General features: G+C 64.5%; 1 protein-coding gene across 2 annotated transcripts in view; it reads left to right on the top strand.

Annotated features, from left to right (window-relative positions):
- Nucleotides 1–23,842, top strand: part of DENND3 (DENN domain containing 3) — a 52,185-nt gene that overhangs the window by 5,684 nt on the left and 22,659 nt on the right. For both annotated transcript variants that reach the window (XM_062187938.1, XM_062187936.1), the window contains exons 2-12: nucleotides 809–1,094; nucleotides 1,783–1,898; nucleotides 4,394–4,533; nucleotides 6,611–6,722; nucleotides 8,447–8,566; nucleotides 9,482–9,700; nucleotides 13,970–14,091; nucleotides 16,655–16,810; nucleotides 18,321–18,417; nucleotides 22,001–22,104; nucleotides 22,603–22,811. In XM_062187938.1, coding sequence (XP_062043922.1) covers nucleotides 809–1,094; nucleotides 1,783–1,898; nucleotides 4,394–4,533; nucleotides 6,611–6,722; nucleotides 8,447–8,566; nucleotides 9,482–9,700; nucleotides 13,970–14,091; nucleotides 16,655–16,810; nucleotides 18,321–18,417; nucleotides 22,001–22,104; nucleotides 22,603–22,811 — 1,681 coding nt within the window. The remainder of the gene's footprint in view (nucleotides 1–808; nucleotides 1,095–1,782; nucleotides 1,899–4,393; nucleotides 4,534–6,610; nucleotides 6,723–8,446; nucleotides 8,567–9,481; nucleotides 9,701–13,969; nucleotides 14,092–16,654; nucleotides 16,811–18,320; nucleotides 18,418–22,000; nucleotides 22,105–22,602; nucleotides 22,812–23,842) is intronic.

Below are 23,842 nucleotides of genomic sequence, written 5' to 3'. Positions count from 1 at the left end.
TCCAGGGCCCGGGTCTCACTCCTCCCGGGGCGGGGCCCTTGTTGCTGCTGCCCTCGCTCGGGCCCCTCAGAGCCCCCCGGCCACCCCCTCCCGCCCAGCTGCCATCTCCTGCACCCCAGCTTGTGGGTTTCCACTTCCCTCTTCCTTCTCTCCCGCGGACTGCGGGCGTCCAGTCCGGCTCTGGAGTAGGGTCAGCATCACGCATCGTAGTTAGGAGAGAGGGCGGCAGGTTCAGCTCGTGTCCTCTCGTGATGTTGGGGGAGAGTGAGCGATGAATCGCCGTCGTACCTACCGCACGCCGAGGCCGGGCCCGTGCCTCCCCGCTGGCTCCCTCCGTGCCCCTCACCCCTCTGCTCCGAGCAGGGGGCCTGGAGACACTGCCAGCGGCAGCTCAGCCGGCGTGCAGCATGCGCGTGGTGCGCGTGTTTGGGTAGGGTTTGCTGGCCCTGTGAGGGGCTGCGGTGCTCCTGGGGGGCCCTGCCCTCGTTCTGCACTCACCCCTCACCAGGGCAGCTCGGAGCGCAGGTCCCGGCTGCTGGGAGTGGAAGACGGAGCCGGGATGTCAGGGCAGGTCTGTGCGCCACGGTGCCCGGCTCCGGACCCGGGCTCTGTGCCGAGGACGTGTCGGCCCCAGAACCGGCTCTGAGGGGTTGGCGACGTGCCCCGGGGGTGTGCCAGGCCCTAATGGCCCCTTCTGGGTGGTCCTGGGCACAGCGCTCACGCTCAGCCCTGCACCTGCCGAGACCCGCGTCGCGAGCGCGGAGCAGAGCCGGCATCTTGCGGTGACTCGCGCCCCTGTCTCCCTCAGGCCGCCCAGAGGAAGGGAGTCCCGAAGCCTTCGTCTCTCAGCCCGGAGGTTCTGTCCGTTTTTGTGCCTCCCTTTGTCAGCAAGGAGGACAGCCTGGCGGCGGCGGCCGCTGCCGGCTCCACCACCCCCGGGAAAGGCAGGAGGCGCTCCTTCAGGAGGAGGCGCGAGAAGCCCAGGGCGGAGCAGTGCAAGGACCCCCCGGGGGACCCCAGCGGGCCGGACCCCGAGGACGTCAGCATCCCGGGCGGCGTGGACCTGCTGGCGCTGCCCCAGCTCTGCTTCCCAGGTACGCGCCGGCGCCGGCTGAGCCGGGTGCACGGTCCTCACCCGGGGCCGGGCCGTGCCCCGGAGTTCCCTTCATCCTGGGGATTTCAGAGTGGAGAGGAGCTGGCCTCTTCGGCGTGTGGCACCCGGCTTTTGGAGAACTGCACCTGGGCCCCGCGTGGGTCTCCCGTCCTTCCCGCTCGGACCTAGCGCAGGGTCTCCGGCAGCCGGCGGAGGGGTTCGCCCCAGCTGTGCCCGGCCCACGTCTGCTCTTTCGCGGAAGCCGGGCTGGCCTCTGGTTCCCGAGCTTGGGAGCACCAGCGGATTCTGGGCAAGACACAGCCCCACCAGGGCTGACGTGCGGGACATGCACTGGCCAGCGGGCATGGCCACGGCTCTCAGGTCACCCCTCCTGGGGCAGGGACTGCAGCTGGGGACAGGCTGCTGGCCTCGGGGTGGCTCGCCGTGGGCTCCCAGCGTCTCCGCAGTCACCTCGTGCCTCGGCTTGATGCTTCAGGGCACAGAAGGGGGGCTGTGCCTGGGGCAGGACTTGGGGCGGTGAGGGGAGCCGGCCAGAGAGTGGACGCGTCATTGCTGGCTGCAGGCCACGGGCCACGGGCGTGCTTTGTCACTGAGAGAAGACGGGTGAGGGTGGCCCGGGCCTTCCTGTGGCTGCCGCAGCCTGAGGTGTGCCTAATGTTCCGCTGCAGGGGGCCTGTGCGTGGCCTCGGAACCGAAGGAGGACGCCGTGCACTTCCTGGTGCTGACCGACGTGTGCGGGAACAGGAGCTACGGCGTGGTCGCCCAGTACTACCGGCCGCTGCACGTGCGTGGGCCCTCCGCGGCTTAACTGGTCAAGTACACGTCCTCCAGTGTCCAGGGGCGTGGAGCGCATCCCCACGGTGTGCCGCCCTGCCGCTGTGCCGTTCCAGAACATTCCTACTCCCCGCCCCCACCGTGGAGCTCTCACTCCCCGCCTCCCGCCCCCACTGCTCCGTGCTGTCTCTCTGGACTCCGCAGGGAGGGTAGTCGGGCAGGGTGTGCCTTTTGTGCCCGGCTGCTTTCACGTGTGTGGCGTGTCTGGGGCTCACCGCACTGTGTCCGTCAGGGCTTTCTTCCCTCCGTGGTTCAGTGGCCCAGCGTGTCCACGAGCCATGCTCTCTTCACCTTCCTCCTACCGTGCAAGGTTGGTGGGTTCACCTTTTGCACCCTCACACGTTTGGGGGTGCTGTCTGGGTGAGGCCACTGTGGGGATTGGCTGTCTCCGGGGACCCAAGGGCCGCATGCCCGGCTTTGCAGGTCCAGGGGCAGCAGGTGGTCCGCCAGCCCCAGACGGGCTGCCTGGTGCCCAGCCCAGGGAGCCCCAAGCCGCAGAGGAGCGGCTGCCCGGCTCCTGTCCCTGCTCAGAGGCCGTCTCCTCTTTCTCCTTACCTCCACGAACGAGGCTGGGAACCGTGGGTGTCAGGCCCATGTCGCAGATGGCACAGGGCGTGGGGGTCGAGTGACAGCAGCCGGGGTTGGAACCTGAGCCTCCGGCAGTGGAAAGGGCTGGGGCAGACCGGTGATGCCGTGGCAGCTTCTGGGGCGTCTCCCTCTGCCTGGACCTTGTGCGGGACCCTCACGTCCAGGCCGAAGCCGTCCACCAGCCCCCGTCCCTGCTGAACGAACCCACACAAGTGGCCGTGTGCGCCCCAGCCCGTGTGTCCTCCAGAAGCTGTTGTGCTCTGGGAAGAGGGGGGCGCTGCTGCTCCCGTGTGGCCCAGAGGCCTGGCCTGTCTGGGGTCCCGGGGTCCTAGCCGTGGCTCCTGCTTGTCCCAGGAGGAACAGTCCTGCCTCCAGGGCAGGGCTCAGCTCTCACCTGCGTCACCTCAGCACCTCCTTTGGTCCAGGCACCGCCTGGCGCCACTGGCCAGAGACTGCGTGTGCATGTGCGTGTGTACATGTGTGTATACGTGGTCAGTGTGCGTGCACATGTGTGTATGTGTGTGTATACATGGTCGGTGTGTGTGGCTGCTGTGTGTGCATGTACATGGCCCGTGCCTGTGTGTGTGTACATGGCTGGTGTGTGTAACCAGGGTGTGTGTATGTGTGTGTACATGGCTAGTGTGTGTGTACATGCATGGCTGGTGCATGTGTGCATACGTGGCTGGTGTGTGTGTATGTGGCCTGTGTATGTGTGTGGCTGGTGTGTGTGTGTATGTGTATAGCTGGAGCATGTGTGCATGTATGTGCCTGTGCACACGTGTGTGTGCATGTATAGCTGGAGTGTGTGTACATGTACGTGGCCCATGCACACGTGTGTGTATGTGTACAGCTAGAGCATGTGTGCATGTACATGGCCCATGCACATGTGTATGTATGTGTACAGCTGCAGCATGTGTGCATGTACATGGCCTGTGCACACGTGTGTGTGTACCTGTATAGCTGTACCGTGTGTGCATGTACGTGGCCTGTGCACACGTGTGTGTATGTGTATAGCTGCAGCGTGTGTGCATGTACATGGCCCGTGCACATGTGTGTGTACGTGTACAGCTGGAGTGTGTGTGCATGTACGTGGCCTGTGCACACGTGTGTGTATGTGTATAGCTGGAGCATGTGTGCATGTACGTGGCCTGTGCACACGTGTGTGTACGTGTACAGCTGGAGCATGTGTGCATGTATATGGCCCGTGCACACGTGTGTGTACGTGTACAGCTGGAGCATGTGTGCATGTACGTGCCTGTGCACACGTGTGTGTGTACCTGTATAGCTGCACCGTGTGTGCATGTACATGGCCCGTGCACACGTGTGTGTGTACCTGTATAGCTGGAGCATGTGTGCACGTACGTGCCTGTGCACGTGTGTGTGTGTGTATAGCTGGAGCATGTGTGCACGTACGTGCCTGTGCACACGTGTGTGTACCTGTATAGCCGGAGCATGTGTGCATGTACGTGCCTGTGCACACGTGTGTGTGTACCTGTATAGCTGGAGCATGTGTGCATGTACATGCCTGTGCACGTGTGTGTATGTGTATAGCTGGAGCATGTGTGCATGTACGTGGCCCGTGCGCACGTGTGTGTACCTGTATAGCTGGAGCATGTGTGCATGTACGTGCCTGTGTACGTGTGTGTGTACCTGTATAGCTGGAGCGTGTGTGCATGTACGTGGCCTGTGCACACGTGTGTGTATGTGTATAGCTGCAGCGTGTGTGCATGTACGTGCCTGTGCACGTGTGTGTGTGTGTGTGGCCTCCTCTGCCCCGTGCCCGCCCCACACCGGCCCGGCTTGGGGAGCGGCTGGGGTGCAGGATGAGAGCTGAGTGTCGCTGTGCCCCTTCCGCAGGACGAGTGCTACTTCTACAACGGCAAGGCGCACTGGGAGTCTGGGCCGGCCGCGGGCGCCGGCGGCTGCTACGTGCCCTTCGCCGTGTGCGTGGTGTCCAGGTTTCCCTACTACAACGCCCTCAAGGACTGCCTGTCCTGGTGAGTGCCGGGGCGGGGCGGGAGCCCAGACTGTCCTGCAAGCGGGAACGTGTGGGAGATGGAGGCAGGCCGGTTACCGTGGGGGTCCCCGCTCACTCCAGCTGAGCCCTCCCAGGTCTGTGTTGGCCGGGAGCTGCCGGTAGGAGCTGGCGATCCTGCCCAGGCACTCTGACGTGGGACACGGGTACGTCGGCCCCAGGCTGAGTGCCACTCCTGCCGGTGGCAGACACTTGGCGGTGGACGCCTGCCTCCCTCACCGCAGAGTGTGGGTTCAAGTCCCGGCTCCGCTCCTGGCCCCAGCTCCCTGTGCTGCGCACGCTGGAGGCAGAGGAGGCTTCGGCGCCCAGCCCCCGCCCTTGCTGGCACTGGGGGTGAGCCCGTGGGTGGGCGCTTTCTCTGTCCCTCTCTGCCTCCCAAATGAAAAAACAGAAGGGGTAATTTACATCGGGAGCAGCGTCTTCCCAGCCACCTGAGAAGGAGGCTGCGGTCTTCCGGGGCATTTGGAATGACTGCTGATACTGAGCAGAAGGCCGGGGACGCAAAGACTCCTGGGAAAACGAGGGGAGCATCGCACAGCCCGGAAGTCAGAGCCTGCGCTCGGAGGCTGCGCCCTGGCACGCGTGCCCCGAGCCCTTTTCTTCTGGGTCTCGTTAAGTTCTGGTCCTGGCACTTGTCAGTCACACCTGAGAAAGGGCCCTTTGTGCCTCGGACGGCGTGGCGGACGTGGCGGCCGCTCTCCGAGTTCCTGTCCAGAGCCCGTCCCCGGCTCGGGTCCAGCAGCTGGGATCTGATTGTTGGCGACATTTGTGACTCAAATCCCGCACCTCACTGCCTTGCTTTTTTTTTTTTTTTTTTAAGATTTATTTATTTGAAAGAGTTACACAGAGAGAGGAGAGGCAGAGAGAGAGAGAGAGCGAGAGAGCTCTTCCATCTGCTGGTTCACTCCCCAATTGGCCACAATGGCCAGAGCTGTGCCGATCCAAAGCCAGGAGCTAGGAGCTTCCTCCGGGTCTCCCACGTGGATGCAGGGCCCAAGGACTTGGGCCATCTTCTACTGCTTTCCCAGGCCATAGCAGAGAGCTGGATCAGAAGTGGAGCAGCCGGGACTCCAACCAGCGCCCATATGGGAAGCCGGCACTGCAGGTGGCGGCTTTACCTGTTATGCCACAGTGCCAGCCCCAAAAACTCTCTAAACAGTTACTTATTTGGGTTGGAGAGAGAGAACAGAGACAGAGGAAATAAAAGAGAGAGCGCTTCCACTCCCTGATTCATTCCCCAGACGCTTGCCATGCTGGGGCTGGGCCGGGCTAAAGCTGGGAGCCGGGACTCAACCTAGGTGCCCGTGTGGGTGGCAGGAGCCAGTTCCTCGAGCCATCGCCTCTGCCTCACGGCTGCGTCGGCAGGAAGTGGCAGTCGGGGGCCAGAGTCCGGTGTTGCCTCCAGGCACCTGGCGTGGGACACTTAGAGGCTAAGAGTCCCTAGGTCAAATGCCCACCTCCCGTTGGACACTCAGAGGCGGCCTGCGCTCGCCCTCTGGGTCAGACTCCTCCCCAGGGGTCTGGCCGTCTGTCAGCCGGGGTCAGGGCAGGGCTGGGACCTTGTCAGCTTGCCCGTGCTCGGCGATACTTGTCAGGGCAGGGTTCACAGCGGTGGTTAAGCTACTGCTTGGGATGCCTGCGTCGCGCTTCAGAGTTCCCGGTTCGGGTCCTGGCTGCTCTGATTCCAATGCACTTCCCTGCCGGGTGGAGACGTGGATGGAGGTCCCTGCCCTCTGCAGCCAATGCCCAAAGAGAGAAACGAGGGAAGGGACGCGTTTGTTCCTTAGAATGCGCGCTAGACCCCGCGTTCCCATGGCTCTCCCCGAGTTCATCCGTGTGAGACGTATGTGAACCTTACACGCTGAGTCCAGAGCGCCTTCCCCGAGGAGGCTGGTGGCCCGCGGCGCCGTCTGAGGGCGGGAGCTCAGGTGGGCGCCTCGCAGCTGGGATGCCGAGCCCGCCTGCGCTGGCCCGGCGGTGTGGACGCCGCACGGCCCTCGGTGCCCCCACGCCCTGCGCATTGTGCTTTCCGATTGCAGCCTGCTGACGCACCTGAAGCTGTGCAGGGACTTCGAAGCCGACAACCACATCAAGGATTTCGCCGCGAGGCTGTCCTTAGTCCCCAGCCCCCCTCCGGGGCCACTGCACTTGGTGAGTGAAGTCCGGGCTTCTCGCTGGGGCTGAGCCGTCTCGAGCGGCCGCGTTCCTGACTCGCGAGGCTGGGAGCTGTGCTGCGAGCGGGCTTCCGGGAGCATCCTCCCCACGCGCTCCGGGGGCTGCCTGGCGGTTCCGTGTGAGGGGCCCCTCGGCAGTTAGCACGGGAGCCTCTGTCTCGCTGCGCAGAAAATCCACGCAGCGCCGGTCCTTGGCCGTAGAATTCACTTCGGCGTTTTCCTTGATTGCTTGTCTTGGGCGTCGGGTGTCCGCCTTCCGTTGGCTGGGGTTTTCTCTGCCTCCTGATAAGCAGCCGGCGTTTAGACTGTGACCGCGCCAGGGACCGCCACGCTGTGTGAGGGCCAGCGTCTGCCAGACCGGCTCTGATTCCAGGGATGCCTTTGGCTACTCGGTGACACGGGACTTTCGGGGTTGAGAACGGCGAGTGAAGTGCTGGCCGGCGCCCTGAGACGGCCGAGCCCGTTCAGCTCAAGTTCATGACCACACACAGGCACTTTTTCTTCCTCTTCCTCCTCCTCTCCTCCTCCCCCTCCTCCTTTTTTCAAATGGGCACCCAGTGAAGATTTGAGGTGTTTAGTAGCTGTCAAGTCAGTTTCACTGTGGTTGTCTGTTCTGGAAGGTTATACACATACATCTTAGTTCTCCATGTTGGAAACTTTCAGAGGCAGCGAGATGGGGGGGGGGGGGAGAGGGAGGGAGAGGGAGAGAGGGGGACAGGGGGAGTGGGAGGGAAAGAGAGAGGAAGGGAGAGGGGGAGAGAGAGAGAGGGAGAGGGAGAGAGAGAGGAAGGGAGAGAGGGGGAGAGGGGGAGAGGAAGGGAGAGAGGGAGAGAGAGAGAGAGGGAGAGAGGGAGGGAGAGGGAGAGAGAGGGAGAGAGGGAGGCAGGGAGAGACGGAGGGAGGGAGAGGGAGGGAGGGAGAGAGAGAGAGAGGGCAGGGAGAGACAAAGGGACAGCAAGTGAGCCCCTAGAAGGCGATTCCCTCCCCAGGGGCCCACAGCCACCAGGGCTGGGCCAGGCTCCAGCAGCAACCTGGGAGCTCAATCCTGTCTCCTGCTGGGTGGCGGGAACCGATCCCTGGAGCCATCAGCCCTGCCTCCCAGGGTCTCCTTTAGCGGGGAGCTGGGGTCAGGAGCCAGGCCAGCGGCTGGACCCAGGCTCTCCGGTGTGAGTCGGGGGCGTCTGCACTGTTAGGCCAAAGTCCTGCCCCATTCCTCTCATGTTTAAAGCAGCAATTGAAAAATAAGTGCGCTTATCAGGAGATGTGGGACCGTGGACCGTGAACTCCACGCCTCGGAGGCAGCTTCACGGACCTAAGGGAGAAGATCAGTTCATTTTGGTGCGAAAGATTTCCAGATCCGTGCCCACGCAGGGTCTTCTAGGAGGTCACGGAAAATGCACCTTAGGAAGAAACCATGTGTGGATCTCCAGCGTTTTGGCACCAAAATGAGCTCACATTTTAGCTCCATTTTTGAAGGTCCCTGGTGGAATGCCTTGGACTGCGTGGAAGCTGCCTGGCTTGGGACTTGGGCCACCCGGGACAAGTGTCGGGTTGCTAGGGAGCGGCGCTGGCCATCGGGCACGGCATGGGAAGTCCTCGGAGCCGGGTGGCGACTGGCCGTGGGGACGGCTCCTGGCCGTTCCGGCCGTGGTGAGACCGGGACTCAGTGCGCTGAGCTCAGGGTGCACACGGCTCCCGCAGGTGTTCAACATGAAGCCGCTGCAGGTCGTGTTCCCCGCGCGCGCCGACCCGGAGAGCCCGGTCATCGACCTGGACCTCCACCTGCCCCTGCTGTGCTTCCGGCCGGAGAAGGTGCTGCAGGTGGGTGCCGTCCGCGGGGCAGGGCGGGGCGGAATGAGTGAAATGCCCGTGGACCCCTGCGGGGCTGGGGCGGGGGCTGGGGTGCTGCCAGCGAGCCAGCATTCAGCGCCGGGCGTGGTTCCACAGGGCGGCTTTGAAAGAAAGACTGGTCCCTCTGTGTCTCCCTGAAAGAGAGGGAGAGAGGGGGGTGTCCCATCTGCTGGTCTCTCCCCAGATGGCTGCAGTGGTGGGGGGTGGGCCAGGCCAGAGCCAGAAGCTGAGCTCCCCCTGGGTCTCCTAGGTGGGTGCAGGAGCCCAAGCTCGGGGCGTCTCCACTGCCTTCCGGGGGCACGAGCAGGGAGCTGGCTGGGAAGCAGGGCGGCCAGGCCTGCCTGGAAGCTGCGCCGGGCTCGGGGGCGGTGGCCCCCCCAGGCACGGTTGCCCCCTCCCTACCCCCCTCCCCCAGGTGCAGGCGCTGGCTGCGTGGGCAACCACCCCATCCCCCCAAGGCGAGGCGCTCACGAGGTCACCCCCATGTCCCCCTGTGCCCCCTGGGCGTGGCACTCATGGGGAGGGTTACCTCACCCCCTCGGGCGACCCCCCCAGGCGCAGTGCTCACGAGGTCACCCCCACTCCCCCAGGTGCACCCCCCCCACCCCCGGTGCTCACGAGGTCACCCCCACCTCCCTCACGCCTGCCAGGCTCACGGGGGGGGGGTGCGGTTTGCCCCCTACCCCCTCGGGCAACCCCCCCCAGGTGCAGTGCTCACAGTCACCCCCACCCCCCCAGGTGTGCCCCCCCACCCCGGTGCTCATGAGGTCACCCCCACCTCCCCCCGCACCCCCCAGGCGTGGCGCTCATGGGCAGTTGCCCCCACCTCCTCGGGCGCGCGCCCCCCCCCACCCCAGCGCTCACGCGGTCGTGTCGCCCCCACAGATCCTGGCCTGCATCCTGACGGAGCAGCGGCTCGTGTTCTTCTCGGCCGACTGGGCGCTGCTGACGCTGGTGGCCGAGTGCTTCGTGGCCTACCTGCACCCGCTGCAGTGGCAGCACCCCTTCGTGCCCATCCTGTCGGGCCAGATGCTCGACTTCCTCATGGCGCCCACCTCCTTCCTCATGGGCTGCCACCTGGACCACCTCCAGGAAGTCAGCAAGGTCGGGGGGGGGGCTGTGGAGGGGGGGAAGCGGGGGGGCGGGGCTGCGGAGGGGAGGCCCGGGGCGGGGGGGGGGACCTGGGGGTTGGAGACCCAGGGCTGCAGGTGGGGGGGAGTGGAGGGGGGAGGCCTGGGGCGGGGGGGCGCCAGGAGGGGGTAAGGCCCAAGGTGGGGGGAGACCTGGGGGGGCAGGGGGCTTCGGGTTGGGGAGACCCAGGGCAGCGGGGGGCTTCGGGTGGGGGAGACCCGAGGCTGCAGGTTGCGGGGAGTGGAGGGGGGAGACCCAGGTCTGCGAGGGTGCTACTGGGTAGTGGGGAGTAGGCATGGGGGGAGCTGCCAGTCATTGGGAGGGATCTGGCTCTGCGAGGGCGCCGCCGGCGTGGAGGGGCTGGGGTCTTCGATTGTGCCTCGGGCACTGGGGGGAGCTGCCATGGGCTGGGGGTGGGGGGTTGGCAGGGGGAGAAGCTGCTGCAGAGAGCTTGGTGTCGGGCCACCTGCACCACCGCCTAGGCCCTGTGAGCTCCAGGCCCCCCACGGCACAGACAACACACACATAGACACACACACATGACACAGACACACTTCACGTATGCCGCTGTGAGCTCCAGGCACCCCCCTCCACGGCACAGACAACACACACACATAGACACACAGACACACACACACATGACACAGACACACTTCACGTATGCCCCTGTGAGCTTCAGGCACTCCACATGCACAGACACACATAGACACACACGAACACAGACACACATAGATACACCCATGACACAGACAACACAGAACACACGGAACACACAGATACAGACACAGACATACCTCCACGTATGCCCCTGTGAGCTCCAGGTGCTACACACACATAACAGAGACACACACAATACATAAACACACATAGACACACAGACACACATGAACACAGACACACATAGATACACCCATGACACAGACAACACAGAACACACGGAACACACAGATACAGACACACACAGACACAGACATACCTCCACGTATGCCCCTGTGAGCTCCAGGAGCTACACACACATAACAGAGACACACACACATACATAAACACACATAGACACACAGACACACACAAACACAGACACAGACACATTTAGATACACAGGAACACAGAACCAGACTCAGATACACGAACACACACAGACAACACATAACACACAGATATACACAGACATGTACATGTCTATGTACAGATACACATAGACACACAGACACACACAACACCCAGTTACACTGTGTGCTGTCCCCTCTGGGTGCTGTCTCCCCCCGCTGTGTGCTGTCCCCTGTGGGTGCTCTGTCCTCCCCCACACTGTGCTGTCCCCTCTGGGTGCTCCCCCCCCAGTCTGTGCTGTCCCCTCGCCTGGGCCTCCCTCTGCACACCCTGGGAGGAGTCCAGGCCTCTCCGTCCGCCTGCTCTCTGAGCAGCCAAGTGGCTGGGAGCTTTGGAGCTGGCGCTGACGCTGGCGTGGGGGACTGGGCCTCTGCCCCATGCTCTCTCAGCCTCAGCGTCTCGCTGTGGAGCGGGCAGGGCTGGAGTGAGGGCGCCTGGTGTGCGGCTGGGCTCCGGAGCTGCCCGGCTCCCGCCGCACTTTCTGGTCTTGTCTCTCTCTTCCACATAGAGGCACATGGAGGCGGGCTCTCCTGCGGGGTTGCGGGGGTGCGGGCTGACCTGGGCGGAAGCCTTGACCGCCCGTGTCCTGAGCTGAAAGAGGAAATGCAGGCGGATCTGTGCCGGATCTGTGCCGCGGGGAGGCCTGGCACGCGTGTGCGTGGAGATGGCGGCGCGTGGCTGTGAGCTGAGGTCTTCCATCTGCTGGTTCACTCCCCAAATGGCTACAATGGCCAGGGCTGGGCCGATCTAAAGCCAGGAGCTTCTTCCGGGTCTCCCGTGTGGGTGCAGCAGCCCCAGCACTTGGACCATAAGCAGAGAGCTGGATCGGAAGTGGAGCAGCCGGGACTCAAACCGGCGCCCCTACGGGATGCGGGATACAGTGCTGCAGGCCAGGCTTAGCCCGCTGTGCCACAGCACCGGCCCTGGCTTTGGCTTCCGTAGGCACCTTTGTTACGACACGGTGTACTTGCCGCCCAGTTTACCCAGTTAAAGGAGCAGGGCAGGGTTTTACTCGGGCTGTGCGGCCGTCGCTGTGCGGTTTTACACCTCCTCACCGCACAGAGACGCTCCGTGTGCACAGGCATGTGCCCCGCCCGGGCAGCCTCCCCTCTGCTTCCTGCCCCCGCCCGTTCGCGTGCTGTGGACATTTCCTGTGTAGCGGGTGGGGACGTCGGGCTGTGCCAGGCAGCCGCAGGCCGGACTGAAGCGGTGCGTCTGCCGCAGGCTGACTTCCAGGCTGATCCTTCCGTGTGGCCGTGACGTGGATGCACAGACGGGCCTGGGCGGACAGGAGGCTCCCAGCCCCGCCGGCAGGCCGTCCTGCGCCACGGGTGGTTCATCGTGGTGTCGTGGTCCGTCCGCGCCATAGTGCCTGCCGGTGCTTTGTCATCGCTGGCGAGTTCCGTGGTCCGAACAGGCCACGTTTCGTGTGCCCACTCCTCAGCGGGTGGACATCTGAGCGGTCCCTGTATTTTGCCTGTTGCATGCGTGTGCGAGTTTTTGCGTGAACACGTCTCCAGCAGTCTCGGGCGTCCGCCGGGGAGCGGAAGGGCTGAGTCGCGTCGTCACCTTGCGTTCCACCTGCTCCGGAGCAGCCGTGCCAGGCTGCGTCCCCGCACTGCTGGCCCATCTTCATGAAGACAGCCACGCCCGCGGCTGTGAACTGGCGGCTGCCCGTGGGTTGGACGTGTGTTTCCCTGTGCTCGCTGGCGGCTCCTGGGCAGGTTGATGTGAACTTCGGGTTGGGGACAGCCCCAAGGGTTCACACAGCAGAGAGATGGACACTGGGAATGTTTAGGGTGCTCCCCTCCCCTGCAGTGCCAGTGTGCGTGGACTCTGCCCGGTGTGGCTAAGGGCCATTCCCGGTGCCAGGCCGCTGGCCCGCAGGTACCCTGGAGGCTGGTGCTGCTATGCAGGGCCGGGCGGTTCCCGTGTTCTGACCGGAGCCAGTGACTCACCGGGGAGAGCCCGCAGCAGGGAGGGGCGGCCGGACACCCATGGAAGCAAAGGGGACACGTCACGTGGGCCTCTGAAGTGGAAAGTCGCTGCTTTTTACAGCTGCTAGGGGCTGCCTGGTCCCAGGCTTTGCGGACAGGAACTTCCTGGTGCGATTGTTGAGTTTGGGACGAAGGCGCCCGGGGATGGCGCCCTCTGGGGGTGTTGGGGACTGGGTGCTGTGTTTTCCTGGCCGGGGCGATGCTTGGGGAGCAGGCACTGCATGCCATGGGGGGTCAGGGTTCTGTGCATCTGCCCCGAGGGCTACGAGGCCGGGAAGCGGCTGGCGCCTGCACAGTTCCAGGGCCCAGGGCGGAGGTGCCGGGGACTCCAGCGCGTTCCTTGGGGTTTGCGTGTTTTGTCAGAGTGACCCTCAGGCGTATGTCAAACACGCCAGGCATGTGCGATCACCCCCCTCCCCGGGACCCTGCCCCCCACTCCGGCCCCTGCAGTGGTGTGGGCAGCTCAGTGGACAGGCGGGGTGTGGGATGGCGGTGGTGCACTTGAGGGTTCTGGAATGTTCCTGGAGGACTCTAAAGTGGCACTTGCAGTGTTTGTACCGGGCTGGGTGAACGTTGACGGCCCAGAGCTGGAATTCTGGCCGCAGGGGACTGTGGATGAAGCAGCGAGGTCCCTGCCCCGTGCTTTCAGCCTGCAGATGTCGGGCCCAGGCGACGACGCGATGACCCTCTGGGACCTGCCAGGCCCTGGGGCACGAGGGTGGGGGAGTCCACGTCGACCGGCTGCCCAGAGTGGCCAAGCTCACAGCCTCGGAGAGGTGGCCGCTGGGGCCGGGGCGAAGGGAGCGGGAGGGAGTGGGGTCCCGGCGCGGGAAAGTGGCAACGTTCTGGAGCTGACGGTGCTGACGGCCACAGGACGCCACTGCCCAGCGCTGCTGGGAGCTGAACGCGCGAGCAGGGGTCAGGCGTTCTGTCTCCTGTGTGCCTCCCCACAACAAGAAGGGCCTGTGGCATGCACCATGCCTGTGTGACCCAGCTCCCAGCGCGTGCCGCGTTTGTTGGGGCCCGGGGTCACGTCCCTGGGGACGACACCGGAGTGGCCGCGGGTGACTTGGGCGGTGTTTAGAGGCGTTCGCAGGCCCGAGCGTCTCAGGCCGTCCCTCACCAACTTGCTTTCCAGGAGGCCGACGGCTTAATCCTGATCAACATTGACCAAGGGAGCGTGACGCACTCCAGGTCCTCGGACCAGGCCGCGGCTGTCCCCGAAGTCCCTCTCCTGGCGGCCCAGGCCTTCATTCAGAGGTAACGGAGCCGGGGTGCGGCTCAGGGACAGCTGGGTCAGCCCTGCCGGCGCCTTCCCCGGTTCTGGGTCCCTCAGAGGTGTTGTAGGCACTGCTGGGCTGTGTGTTATCCCTGGGTGTTAAATCACAGTGGGGTGTGTGTATCCCGAGCCCGTCCCTGGCCGGCCGTGGCCCTGCCGAGCGAGGTGGCCTTCGTCCCCAGAGAGCCCCCCGTCTTGGACCTCACGGGGCCTGTGCCCGGGTCTCCGTCCCTCTCCCCCTCCCTCCTCCGTTCATTCACTCAAGGGGATGTGCGTTGGGCACCTGCTGTGCGCCTGAGAGTGCACGCGGGGGTCTCTGTGCTGGCGGCAGAGCAGCCCTGGGCCCCGCCCAGCGACGCTCCCTCGGGGGCCCTGATGGCCATGATCCGCTCCGCCTCTGCTTATCGCTTCCCCGACAGGACACACTCCGTGCTCCTGCCTGTCCTCATGTGCTGTCACCTCTTCTAGTGTCCCACGTCTGTCGCGGTAGGGGCTGGGCAGGGTGGCTGGAAGGAGTGGAGCCGCTGGCGACATCAGGACGTGGTGCGGTGGCCTCCCTCGGGTCGCTGGCCGAGCGCTGCTCCTCCTGGGAGCTGGTGGCAGGGTTCCAGGGGAGCCCCTGCGGTCTGGTCCCCACAGCCTGGGGGCCCGGCTGCCGAGTGAGCTCACGTGGGACTCAGAGGAGACTCCAGAGGCCGCGGGGACAAAGGGAGCCGTGGCAGCCGCTGCTCTGGGCTTCCTGCCGTCGGCGGCCGGGCTGCGTTGGTATCTCTGGGTCCTTGGGTCCTGGGGGCTTTTCCCCTCACCTGTCTTCTGCCTAACCGGAGCTCGCTGGGGTGGAGCCACGGCCAGGGACGGGTTTTCTGATTCCTGGCGGTCAGCTTGGCGGCCGCCATTCTTTCCAGTTGTGTGGCTTCTGCAAAAATACGGGCGAAGAAGCCCTGCCCTGAAACAGGGGTGCTGAGAGCTCTGGAACTTTCCGAAGCTGCCAGGGGAGAATGCCACGCCCACCTCACGTGCTGCTGAAGTCAGCACGCAAGTGCACTGAGTCGGAAGCCGGGGCCGGCGCTGTGGCCTCAAGGGCTGGGCCCCCGCCTGCGGCGCTGGCATCCCGTATGGGTGTCTGTTCGCGTCCTGGCTGCTTCTCTTCCGATCCAGCTCCCTGCCTGTGGCCTGGGAGGGCGGTGGAAGATGGCCCAAGTGCTTGGGCCCCTGCACCCGCGTGGGAGACCCAGGGGAGGCTCCTGGCTTCAGATCGGCCCAGCTCCGGCTGCTGCGGCCATTGGGGAGTGGATCAGTGCGTGGGGTGATGTGTACAGCCTTCCCTGGGGCCTTGGAGCCCGGGACCCAGGCTGCAGCGCAGGCCTCCCCCTGCGTCCCCACCTGAGCTAGTGTCCGGTCGGGGGCTGCCTCCTGTGCCGCGCTCGATGGGAAGCGGGCATCCTCCGTGGCCCCGCCCTGGCCCCACCCTCGCGGCCCAGTGGGTGCTGGGGCGGGGAACGCGTGAGAGGTGGGCAGCCTTGTGTTTCAGGTCCAGTCGTCCGTGGCCCAGAGGACACGGAGAGAGGCTGTGTTCCACACAGGAGTCACGGGGATTCCACCCTCGCGGTCCAATGCTCGGCGTTCTGCCGACGCAGGGCCAGACTGGTGCCGTTAGCGTGGCGCACTGGCCCAGCCGAGTCAGGGCTTCCTCTAAGTCTGGCAGTCAGGGTCAAGGCCAGGGCCGCCGCCGTCCAGCTGCATTTGCAGCAAAGCCAGAGCCCTGCCCAGGCCTGTCCTGGCTCCTGCTGGCCGCTTGGGCCTGGCCTGGAGCCACGCGGGGCGCAGCAAGTCCACGCCGCCCCCACCGCACTGCCCTCTGCCCTCAGCTCTTTGCCTCTTGCCTTTCACATCCCAGGTTCAAGGTCAACTCCTGCTCCGACCCCTGTGGCTCTGTTCTCCGTTGTGGCTCGTGTGTCTGTTTTCTTGTTTCTCCCTGCTGGGATGTGAGCACTCGGGGTGATGCCTGGCGTGTAGTAGGTGCTCAAGAAACGCTGGCAGGAGGAGGCTTCGTGCCTCGGGGCTGTGCGTTGTGCAGATTTGGGTCCAACTCCGTCCCCAGCGCAGTCTCGGGTCGCACTGGGAGGCTGGTGGCATGGTTAGCGGTGGCTCGTGGCTGCCCGAGGCAGCTGTGCTTCCCTCCCCCTGAGTGAGGACCTCCGGTTCCCTGGGGACCACGAGTGGTGACGTCCAGGACAGGGGAAGCTGTCGGGAGCCGTGGCTGTCCCTCCTGGGCAGCCGAGCCACCAGCAGGAGGTGACCTGCACAGGGCACCCTGTGGCTGTCGGGGAAGGGGCCGTGCACTGACCAGGCGGTGCGAGGGCCGACACTAAGGCCCCCGAGGGTTTGTGTTTGGGGGTGTCCCCCCCACCCCTGCCCAGGTGCGACAGGCGTGTGGTGTTTCCCGGGAGAGCGCGGGCCTTGGGCTGGCATGTTGCCTGCCCCGGTACCCGGCAGCCACATGGCATCCCTTGAGCCCGGGCTGCCTCGCCTGCTTCCTTGCAGGGTGCAGAGCCTCGAGCTGCACCGTGAGCTGCACCTCGCGCACCTGGCCTCCCCCACGGACCTGAACGAGAGCCGCGCCTGCAGACGGGGCTGGCAGCAGGCGCTCAACTGCCGGATCCAGCACATCAGCCTGCAGCTGCTCGTGGGCATCTTCAGGTACCTCTGTGGGCACCAGCGGGGCCCCGAGCGCTCGCGGCTCCCCGAGGAGAACCCCACCAGCAGGCTCACTCTAACCCCGCCCACACCTGTCTGGGCCTCGGGGGAGACTGCGGCCCTCCCCGAGGCTGCTGGGGCGCAGGGTCGGGCCAGGCAGGGCTCTGTCCCCAGAGGCCTGCGTCCAGGGAGGTGGGGGGACAGCCGGGCAGTTTCTTCCTGATCTGTGGACATGAAGGCAGAGCCAGCTGAAGGGCAGGGGCGGGGCCGGTGAGCGCCAGGGGTCGTGCCTGGGGTCGCTCCCGGGGTCAGGAAGCTTGCTGTCTCCTGTGCACAGCGAGGGCCCTCGTGAGATGCCTGCTTGCCCAGCCTTCCGGCTGGAGTCCCGGCCACAGAGCGCGTCTGTCCCGTGGGTGCAGGGCAGCACCGAGCCGCCTCTGCTGCCCACGCGTGCGGGGTCGCCGTTACGCCTCGGTGCACGGCTGCAGGTGGTGCAGGCGCCTCCGGGCCCCGGGGTCCCTCAGCCCGCTCTCCTCTGTGTCTTGCAGCTCTCCTCTGCTTCTTCCTCTTTCTCCCTGACCTGCGAGCCAACGAAGGCGCCCGTGCCGGCCCGCCCGCCTGTGGGGCCTCCCCCCTGGGAGCACCGTGGATGTGCTCATTTAGTTAAAGCGAGTGATTTCTTAGGAAAAAAGAGGGGCGGTGCAGTCCTCTCATCTTCTCCCAGCCCAAATGTGTCCTCTTCCTTTTTTTATTTTTTAAGATTTATTTATTTACTTGGAAGGCAGAGTTACCGAGAGCGAGGGAGGCAGAGACCTTCCCTCCGCTGTCTCACCCCGCACCTGGCTGTGGCCGGGAGCCTGGAGCTCCACCCAGGTCCCCCGTGTGGGTGGAAGGGTCCGTGCCCCGAGTCTCTGCTGCTGCTTTCCCGGGCGCGTTGGAGGGAGCCGGCCTGAACTGGAGCAGCCGGGATGTGGGCGGCGCAGGCAGTGGCTTAGCCCAGCCGTGCCGCAATGCCGGCCGCTTCGTCGTCTACCTTAAAGACGAAATCTTTCACAAACAAGCTGGATTTCCTTAAACACTCGATGAGTTGAAAAAGAAGCAGAAAATACGATTACCGATGGTAAAACGCTGTTTCCCAGAGGAAGGCATTTTCCCGGGGCAGCGAAGGGAAAGCCGGGGCACCCTCGTGGGGAGCGTAGCCTGCAGGCTCGTGGATTCTTCCAGGCCTGACTTCCCGGGGCGCCGGTGTCGCCACCCTGGGCGCAGCTGTGCTGGTGCCGGCTGGCTGGTGACTGGTCTTAGCCCGTAGAAGGAACCGGGGCTTGGGAGAGAAGGCGAGAGCCGTGCATCCCGGGGGTGGGGTGGGAGGGGCGTGCTCGGCCACCAGGGACCCCCAGCGCCCAGCTCTGATTGCACGCGGGGCTCTCCCGGGGTCCGTGGTCGTGGCCCTGCCACCCGGACGGCAGAGTTCCTGCGCCGAGAGTCGCGCGGTCTCAGGCTGTCTCTCTGCCAGGGAAGTGAAGAATCATTTAAACTACGAGCACAGAGTGTTTAACAGCGAGGAGTTCCTCAAGACCCGCGCTCCCGGCGACCAGCAGTTCTACAAGCAGGTAGGAGCACGTGGGCGTGTCTGCCTGCGGCGTGGGCGTGTCTGCCTGCGGCGTGGGTGTGTCTGCGTGCAGCGTGGGCGCGTCTGCCTGCGGCGTGGGCGTGTCTGCGTGCAGCGTGGGCGTGTCTGTGTGCAGCGTGGGCGTGTCTCCCTGCGGTATGGGCGTGTCTGCGTGCAGCGTGGGCGTGTCTCCCTGCGGTGTGGGTGTGTCTGCGTGCAGCGTGGGCGTGTCTGTGTGGGCATCTCTCTGCTGTGTGGGCATGTCTGCCTGCGGTGTGGGCGTGTCTGCATGTATTGTAGGCGTGTCTGCGTGGGCGTGTCTCCCTGCGGTATGGGAGTGTCTGCGTGCAGCGTGGGCGTGTCTGCCTGCAGCGTGGGCGTGTCTGTGTGCGTTGTAGCCGTGTCTGTGTGGGCATCTCTCTCTGCTGTGTGGGCATGTCTCCCTGCGGTTATGGGCGTGTCTGCAGTGTGGGTGTGTCTCCCTGCATTGTAGGTGTGTCTACGTGCAGCATGGGCATGTCTTTTTTTTTTTTGACAGGCAGAGTGGACAGTGAGAGAGAGACAGAGAGAAAGGTCTTCCTTTTTGCCGTTGGTTCACCCTCCAATGGCCGCTGCGACTGGCTCATTGAGCTGATCCGAAGCCAGGAGCCATGTGCTTCTCCTGGTCTCCCGTGCAGGTGCAGGGCCCAAGGACTTGGGCCATCCTCCACTGCACTCCCGGGCCACAGCAGAGAGCTGGCCTGGAAGAGGGGCAACCGGGACAGAATCCGGCGCCCCGACCAGGACTAGAACCCAGTGTGCCAGCACCGCAAGGTGGAGGATTAGCCTGTTAAGCCACGGCGCTGGCCTGGGCATGTCTTGTGTGCTCAGTCCTCGCTGTGTTGCACTGGCCCTCTGGGTAGCAGCCTGTCCTGCACCTGTGAATTCTCTACACCATTCGGCGTTTCCCGGGCCATTGTTTTGCCTGGTTTCTCTTGATCATTGGCCATTGCTTGTATTCTTGATAAGAGAAAGCTTATTTATTCAAAAGAGGGACAGAGAGAGACTGAACGTCCACCAGCTGGTTTACTCCCCAAACACTCACAATGGCCAGGAGTGGTCCAGGCTGGAGCCAGGAGCCTGGGACTCCATCCTGGTCTCCCACATGGGTGCAGGGGCCCAAGCGCTTGGGCCGTCTCCACTGCCTTTCCCGGGCACATTAGCAGGGAGCTGGATCGGAAGTGGAGCAGCCGGGACTCGAACTGGCCCTGAGACATGGGTGCTGGTGTCCCAAGTGGCAGCTTAACCTGTCCCAGCCCAGCCCAGCCCTGTTACTTTCTAACCGGCTTCTCAGGGTGTAACTCACAGATGGGAAAATCTGCCAAGGCCAAGGCTCTGATGCAGCCGTGAGCACCTGCTTGGTCTGGACGCCGGACGTTTCCCGTGGACTCAAGCACCTGTTCCCCTCCCCTGCACCGCCCACCTCCCCAGGCCCTGGCTGTCTCTGTCCTTGACCACGAGGATCGTGTGTGAAAGCCCAGCTCCAGGGTTACCCGGGCCCCGGGTCCCCAGCTCTGTGCGCCCCACCCTCCCCGGGGCTGCGTCTCCGTGGCCTCGGCGTCTTGCTCTGGAATCCCGATGTTGGGGTGGGACACGCTGTTTTCCTGTGCACCTGCTAACCAGCATTTGGTTGGTTTGGGGTTTGTCTTTTACAAAAACAGCTGCAGGCTGTGTTCTGGCCCCTTCAGCGTTTGGTTGTCTGTTTTCAGAGGGTTCCAGGGCAGTCATAGGTTGGCCATCTGCTGGGTGCCCCGTGACCCCTGGTGGCTCCCATCTGGGGCGTGCCTGGTGCCCTATGTGAGCTCAGAGATTGGCTCCTGGCCTCCCCGGAGCCCCTCTTCCTCGTGTTGTGTGGTTTTGTCCCAGAGCGAGCTCCTCAGGATGCAGCAAAGGCCCCCGGGCGCCCTCTCTGAGCCCAGCTCTCGGCCTGGGGCTCTGCGCAGGCTGCATCGCTGGGCTGTGAGCTCCGACTCTGCCACTCCCCCCCGCCCTCGGGAGGCAGAGTCCGGGCTGCTCCATCCAGTGTACCGACAGCTGTTGACTGTTTTCCTGCGCGTCCCCTGCTGCCCTGTGGCCGGGGCTGCGAGTCCCCTCCACGGCCCCATGAACGTGGTTTTCTCTGTGGCGTGCTCGGCTCGCGCTGCGTGTCTCAGCTGGGGACGGTGACTTCTGCCTGTGCAGATGAGGGACAGGTCTGGTCATTCCATGATGTGCCTGCTCCGTGCCACACAGGCTGGGTCCGGAGGTCACGGCCTCCGGGGATGCCTGGCCGCGCCTCTCAGGGCTCCTGGGCCAAGCCTGGTGCAGGTGTCCAGTGCATGGGAGCCCCCGGAGGTGGTGAGCAGAGGTGCGGCTGCCCTGAGCAGAGTCCCAGTGCCCTGAAGGCGTGGTGGGAGGTTCTCTGGGGGCTGAGCACGGGGGGGGGGGGGGGGGGGGTGGGGGGTGGGGGGAGGGTCCTGGCGGACGGGCTGGCTGGAGGGGACCAGTGACGGACATGTGGGTCAGGGGGCGCTCTCAGATGCCGAAGAGCCGGCCTGGTGGGGGATATTTGGGCTTCACAGGGGCTTCTAATATTCCAAACTGTGGAATCAAGAGGGGCAGGAAGGAGCCAGGCTCAGGGGTGCTGAGGGGCCGCCCGGGGAGGGGAGAGTCTCCCCCCCCCACTGTGTGAAAGCTGGAGAGACAGAGCCAGTGGCGTTGAAGGCCACTCTGAGGCTGCCCGCAGGGGGGCGCTGTCTTCAGCCTGTGACTGGCCGTCTCCCAGGTGCACCTGTGCGGTCGGCACTTCTCCCCAGCTGCAGCCTCGCCCCTGTGCCGGGCGTTCCCCCTTCGTTCTTTGTGCCCCGTGCCTTTCTCTGTGCACGTGTCTCCTGTGGCAGCATCTGGCCCCCTGCACAGCCCACCCCCGGCCTCACGGCCCCACACAGCAGGCGGAGCCCCCGGGGAGGCCCGGGTGTGGCTTGGGGAAAGGGAAGTGGAAAGCCGGCTCCCGGGAGGGCCTCCGCTTGTCCTGTCTGGTCCGCCCCGGGCCCTCCTGGGGTCTATGGCTGTTATGGGGCCCCTCCCTGCTCAGGAGCACCCATCTCCACGTCTCCAGCAGGCCAGGGGCCGTCTCTTCCTTCTAGTACCCACCTCTCCCTACCCACATGCGCTGGTTTTAAGTCCTGGCTGCTCCACTTCCGATCCAGCTCCCAACCAGGAAGGCAGTGGGTGATGCCCAGGGGCTTGGGTCTCTGCACCCACAGGGGAGACCCATATGGTGTTCCAGGCTCCTGGCTTGGGCTGGACCCAGCCCCAGCCGACTGGGGAGCAGATGGAAGAGCCCCCCCCACCCTGCCTTACAAAAAATGCGTGTATCTTAGAAGCGCTGCTGAGACCCGCAGAGCCGTCGTAGGGGATTGTGGGAACACTGTGGCCTGGGAGCTCGTGTCCACGGGAGGCAGGGGTCGGCAGGGTCCTCCACGGTGGGTGGGGGTTGCGGGGCGGCGGGCGGAGAACGGTGTTGCGAGAGCCGGCACCAGATGCCGCTGCCCGTTCTGTTCCAGGTCCTGGACACCTACATGTTCCACTCCTTCCTGAAAGCCCGGCTCAGCAGGAGGATGGATGCCTTCGCACAGCTGGACCTGAGCATCCAGTCGGAGGAGGACAGGTGCTTCGCGGGGGTGGGGGGCTGGGCAGTGCCACACTAGTGCGGTTTTCTCTGGATGGGTCACGGATAACCCGACAGGAGCAGCTCGTGCTTAGGGGGGCACCGTGAGGGGTGACAGCGCCCAAGCTCCTCGTATTGGGTTCCCCCGCGGCATCTGCCTCCTCCCGGGGCTTTGCGTTCTCCGTAGACGGCTCAGCACACCTGCTGCCCGGCTCTGGGCCGTGTCAGCAGAGTCTCGGGCTTTGGCTTATGGGGCGCCCCGGGCCTTTGTGCGGTGCGGCTGTCTCCAAGTCTTCCCCCTCCTCCCGCGTCTCCCCCCGCCTCAGAGCCCCTGCCCATCCTGCCACTGCTCCTCCCTGTGGCCTGCGAGTGCCTTCGCCTCTTTCTGGCTCGCCAGGACGCGGGTCAGACCCCGCCGACCCCGCCTGGGGACCTGCCGCGGTGACGCGTCCTGTCGTCCTCATGGTCTGTCTGCCGTGTCGCCCTCTTGTGCCCCAGGATGAACGGGATGCTCGTGAGCCCAAGGAGGCCGACGGTGGAGAAGATGGCCTCGCGCAAGCCCTCGCCCCTGCAGCTCACTCACCGGCGCATGGTGGTCAGCATGCCCAACCTGCAGGACCTCACGCTGCCCGAGCTGCCGCCCAGGAACGCCTCGCTGCGGCTCCCGGACTCTGCCTCGGGCTGTGGGAACAGTGTCGACTTCGAAGGTGACCGCGCCCCGCCCTGCCCAGTCCCCGCCCTCAGCCCCACCCAGTCCCTGCCCCATCTTGGGGCCCATCCCAGCCCAGTCCCTGCCCCATCTCTGGACCCATCCCCGCCCAGTCCCCGCCCCATCTCTGGACCCATCCCCGCCCAGTCCCCGCCTCCTCCCTCCCCCCTCCAGTGCACGCCCGGGCCCCACCCAGTACCCACCCCCTCTTCGGCCGGTCCCCACCCCATCCTCTGCACAGATGGCCATAGGCTTTGAATTTTAAATTTATTTGCTAAATTTAAATTATTTGAGAGACACAAAGCCATAGGCGTGTGCACACTCACACACACACTCACACTCACACATACACACACTCGCACTTTAGGAGCTGGGAACTCAGTACCCACGCGCGTGGCAGGGACCTGCGCCCCCTGGTGTTCACTGGGGCCCGAACCTTGGCGCTCTGCTTACCCACTGTGCCAAGTGCCTTCCCCTAGCGTGCTAAATTATGTTTAGTCATTTAGAACCTTTTTAGAATATTGCTTTTCTATGCCACGTTTGTTGCAGAAAGTTAGCTTTAAGAAATACGTCTTTTTTTTTTTTAAATTTTTGTTTTTTAATTTTTTTGACAGGCAGAGTGGACAGTGAGAGAGAGACAGAGAGAAAGGTCTTCCTTTTTGCCGTTGGTTCACCCTCCAATGGCCGCCGTGGTAGGCGCGCTGCAGCCAGCGCACCGTGCTGATCCGATGGCAGGAGCCAGGTGCTTCTCCTGGTCTCCCATGGGGTGCAGGGCCCAAGCACTTGGGCCGTCCTCCACTGCACTCCCTGGCCACAGCAGAGAGCTGGCCTGGAAGAGGGGCAACCGGGACAGGATCGGTGCCCCGACCGGGACTAGAACCCGGTGTGCCGGCACCGCAAGGCGGAGGATTAGCCTGTTAAGCCACGGCGCCGGCTCAAGAAATACGTCTTTATTTGAGTGTCAGAGTTAGAAAGAAAGGGAGAGACCGAGAAATCTCCCACCTGCTGGTTCGCTCCCCAGATGGCAGC

Source organism: Lepus europaeus, chromosome 4 (assembly GCF_033115175.1).
Source record: "Lepus europaeus isolate LE1 chromosome 4, mLepTim1.pri, whole genome shotgun sequence".
In the NCBI taxonomy this organism is placed as follows: Eukaryota; Metazoa; Chordata; class Mammalia; order Lagomorpha; family Leporidae; genus Lepus; species Lepus europaeus.
The sequence above is the reverse complement of the archived record's forward strand: the minus strand, read 5'-3'. Positions and strand labels throughout refer to the sequence as shown.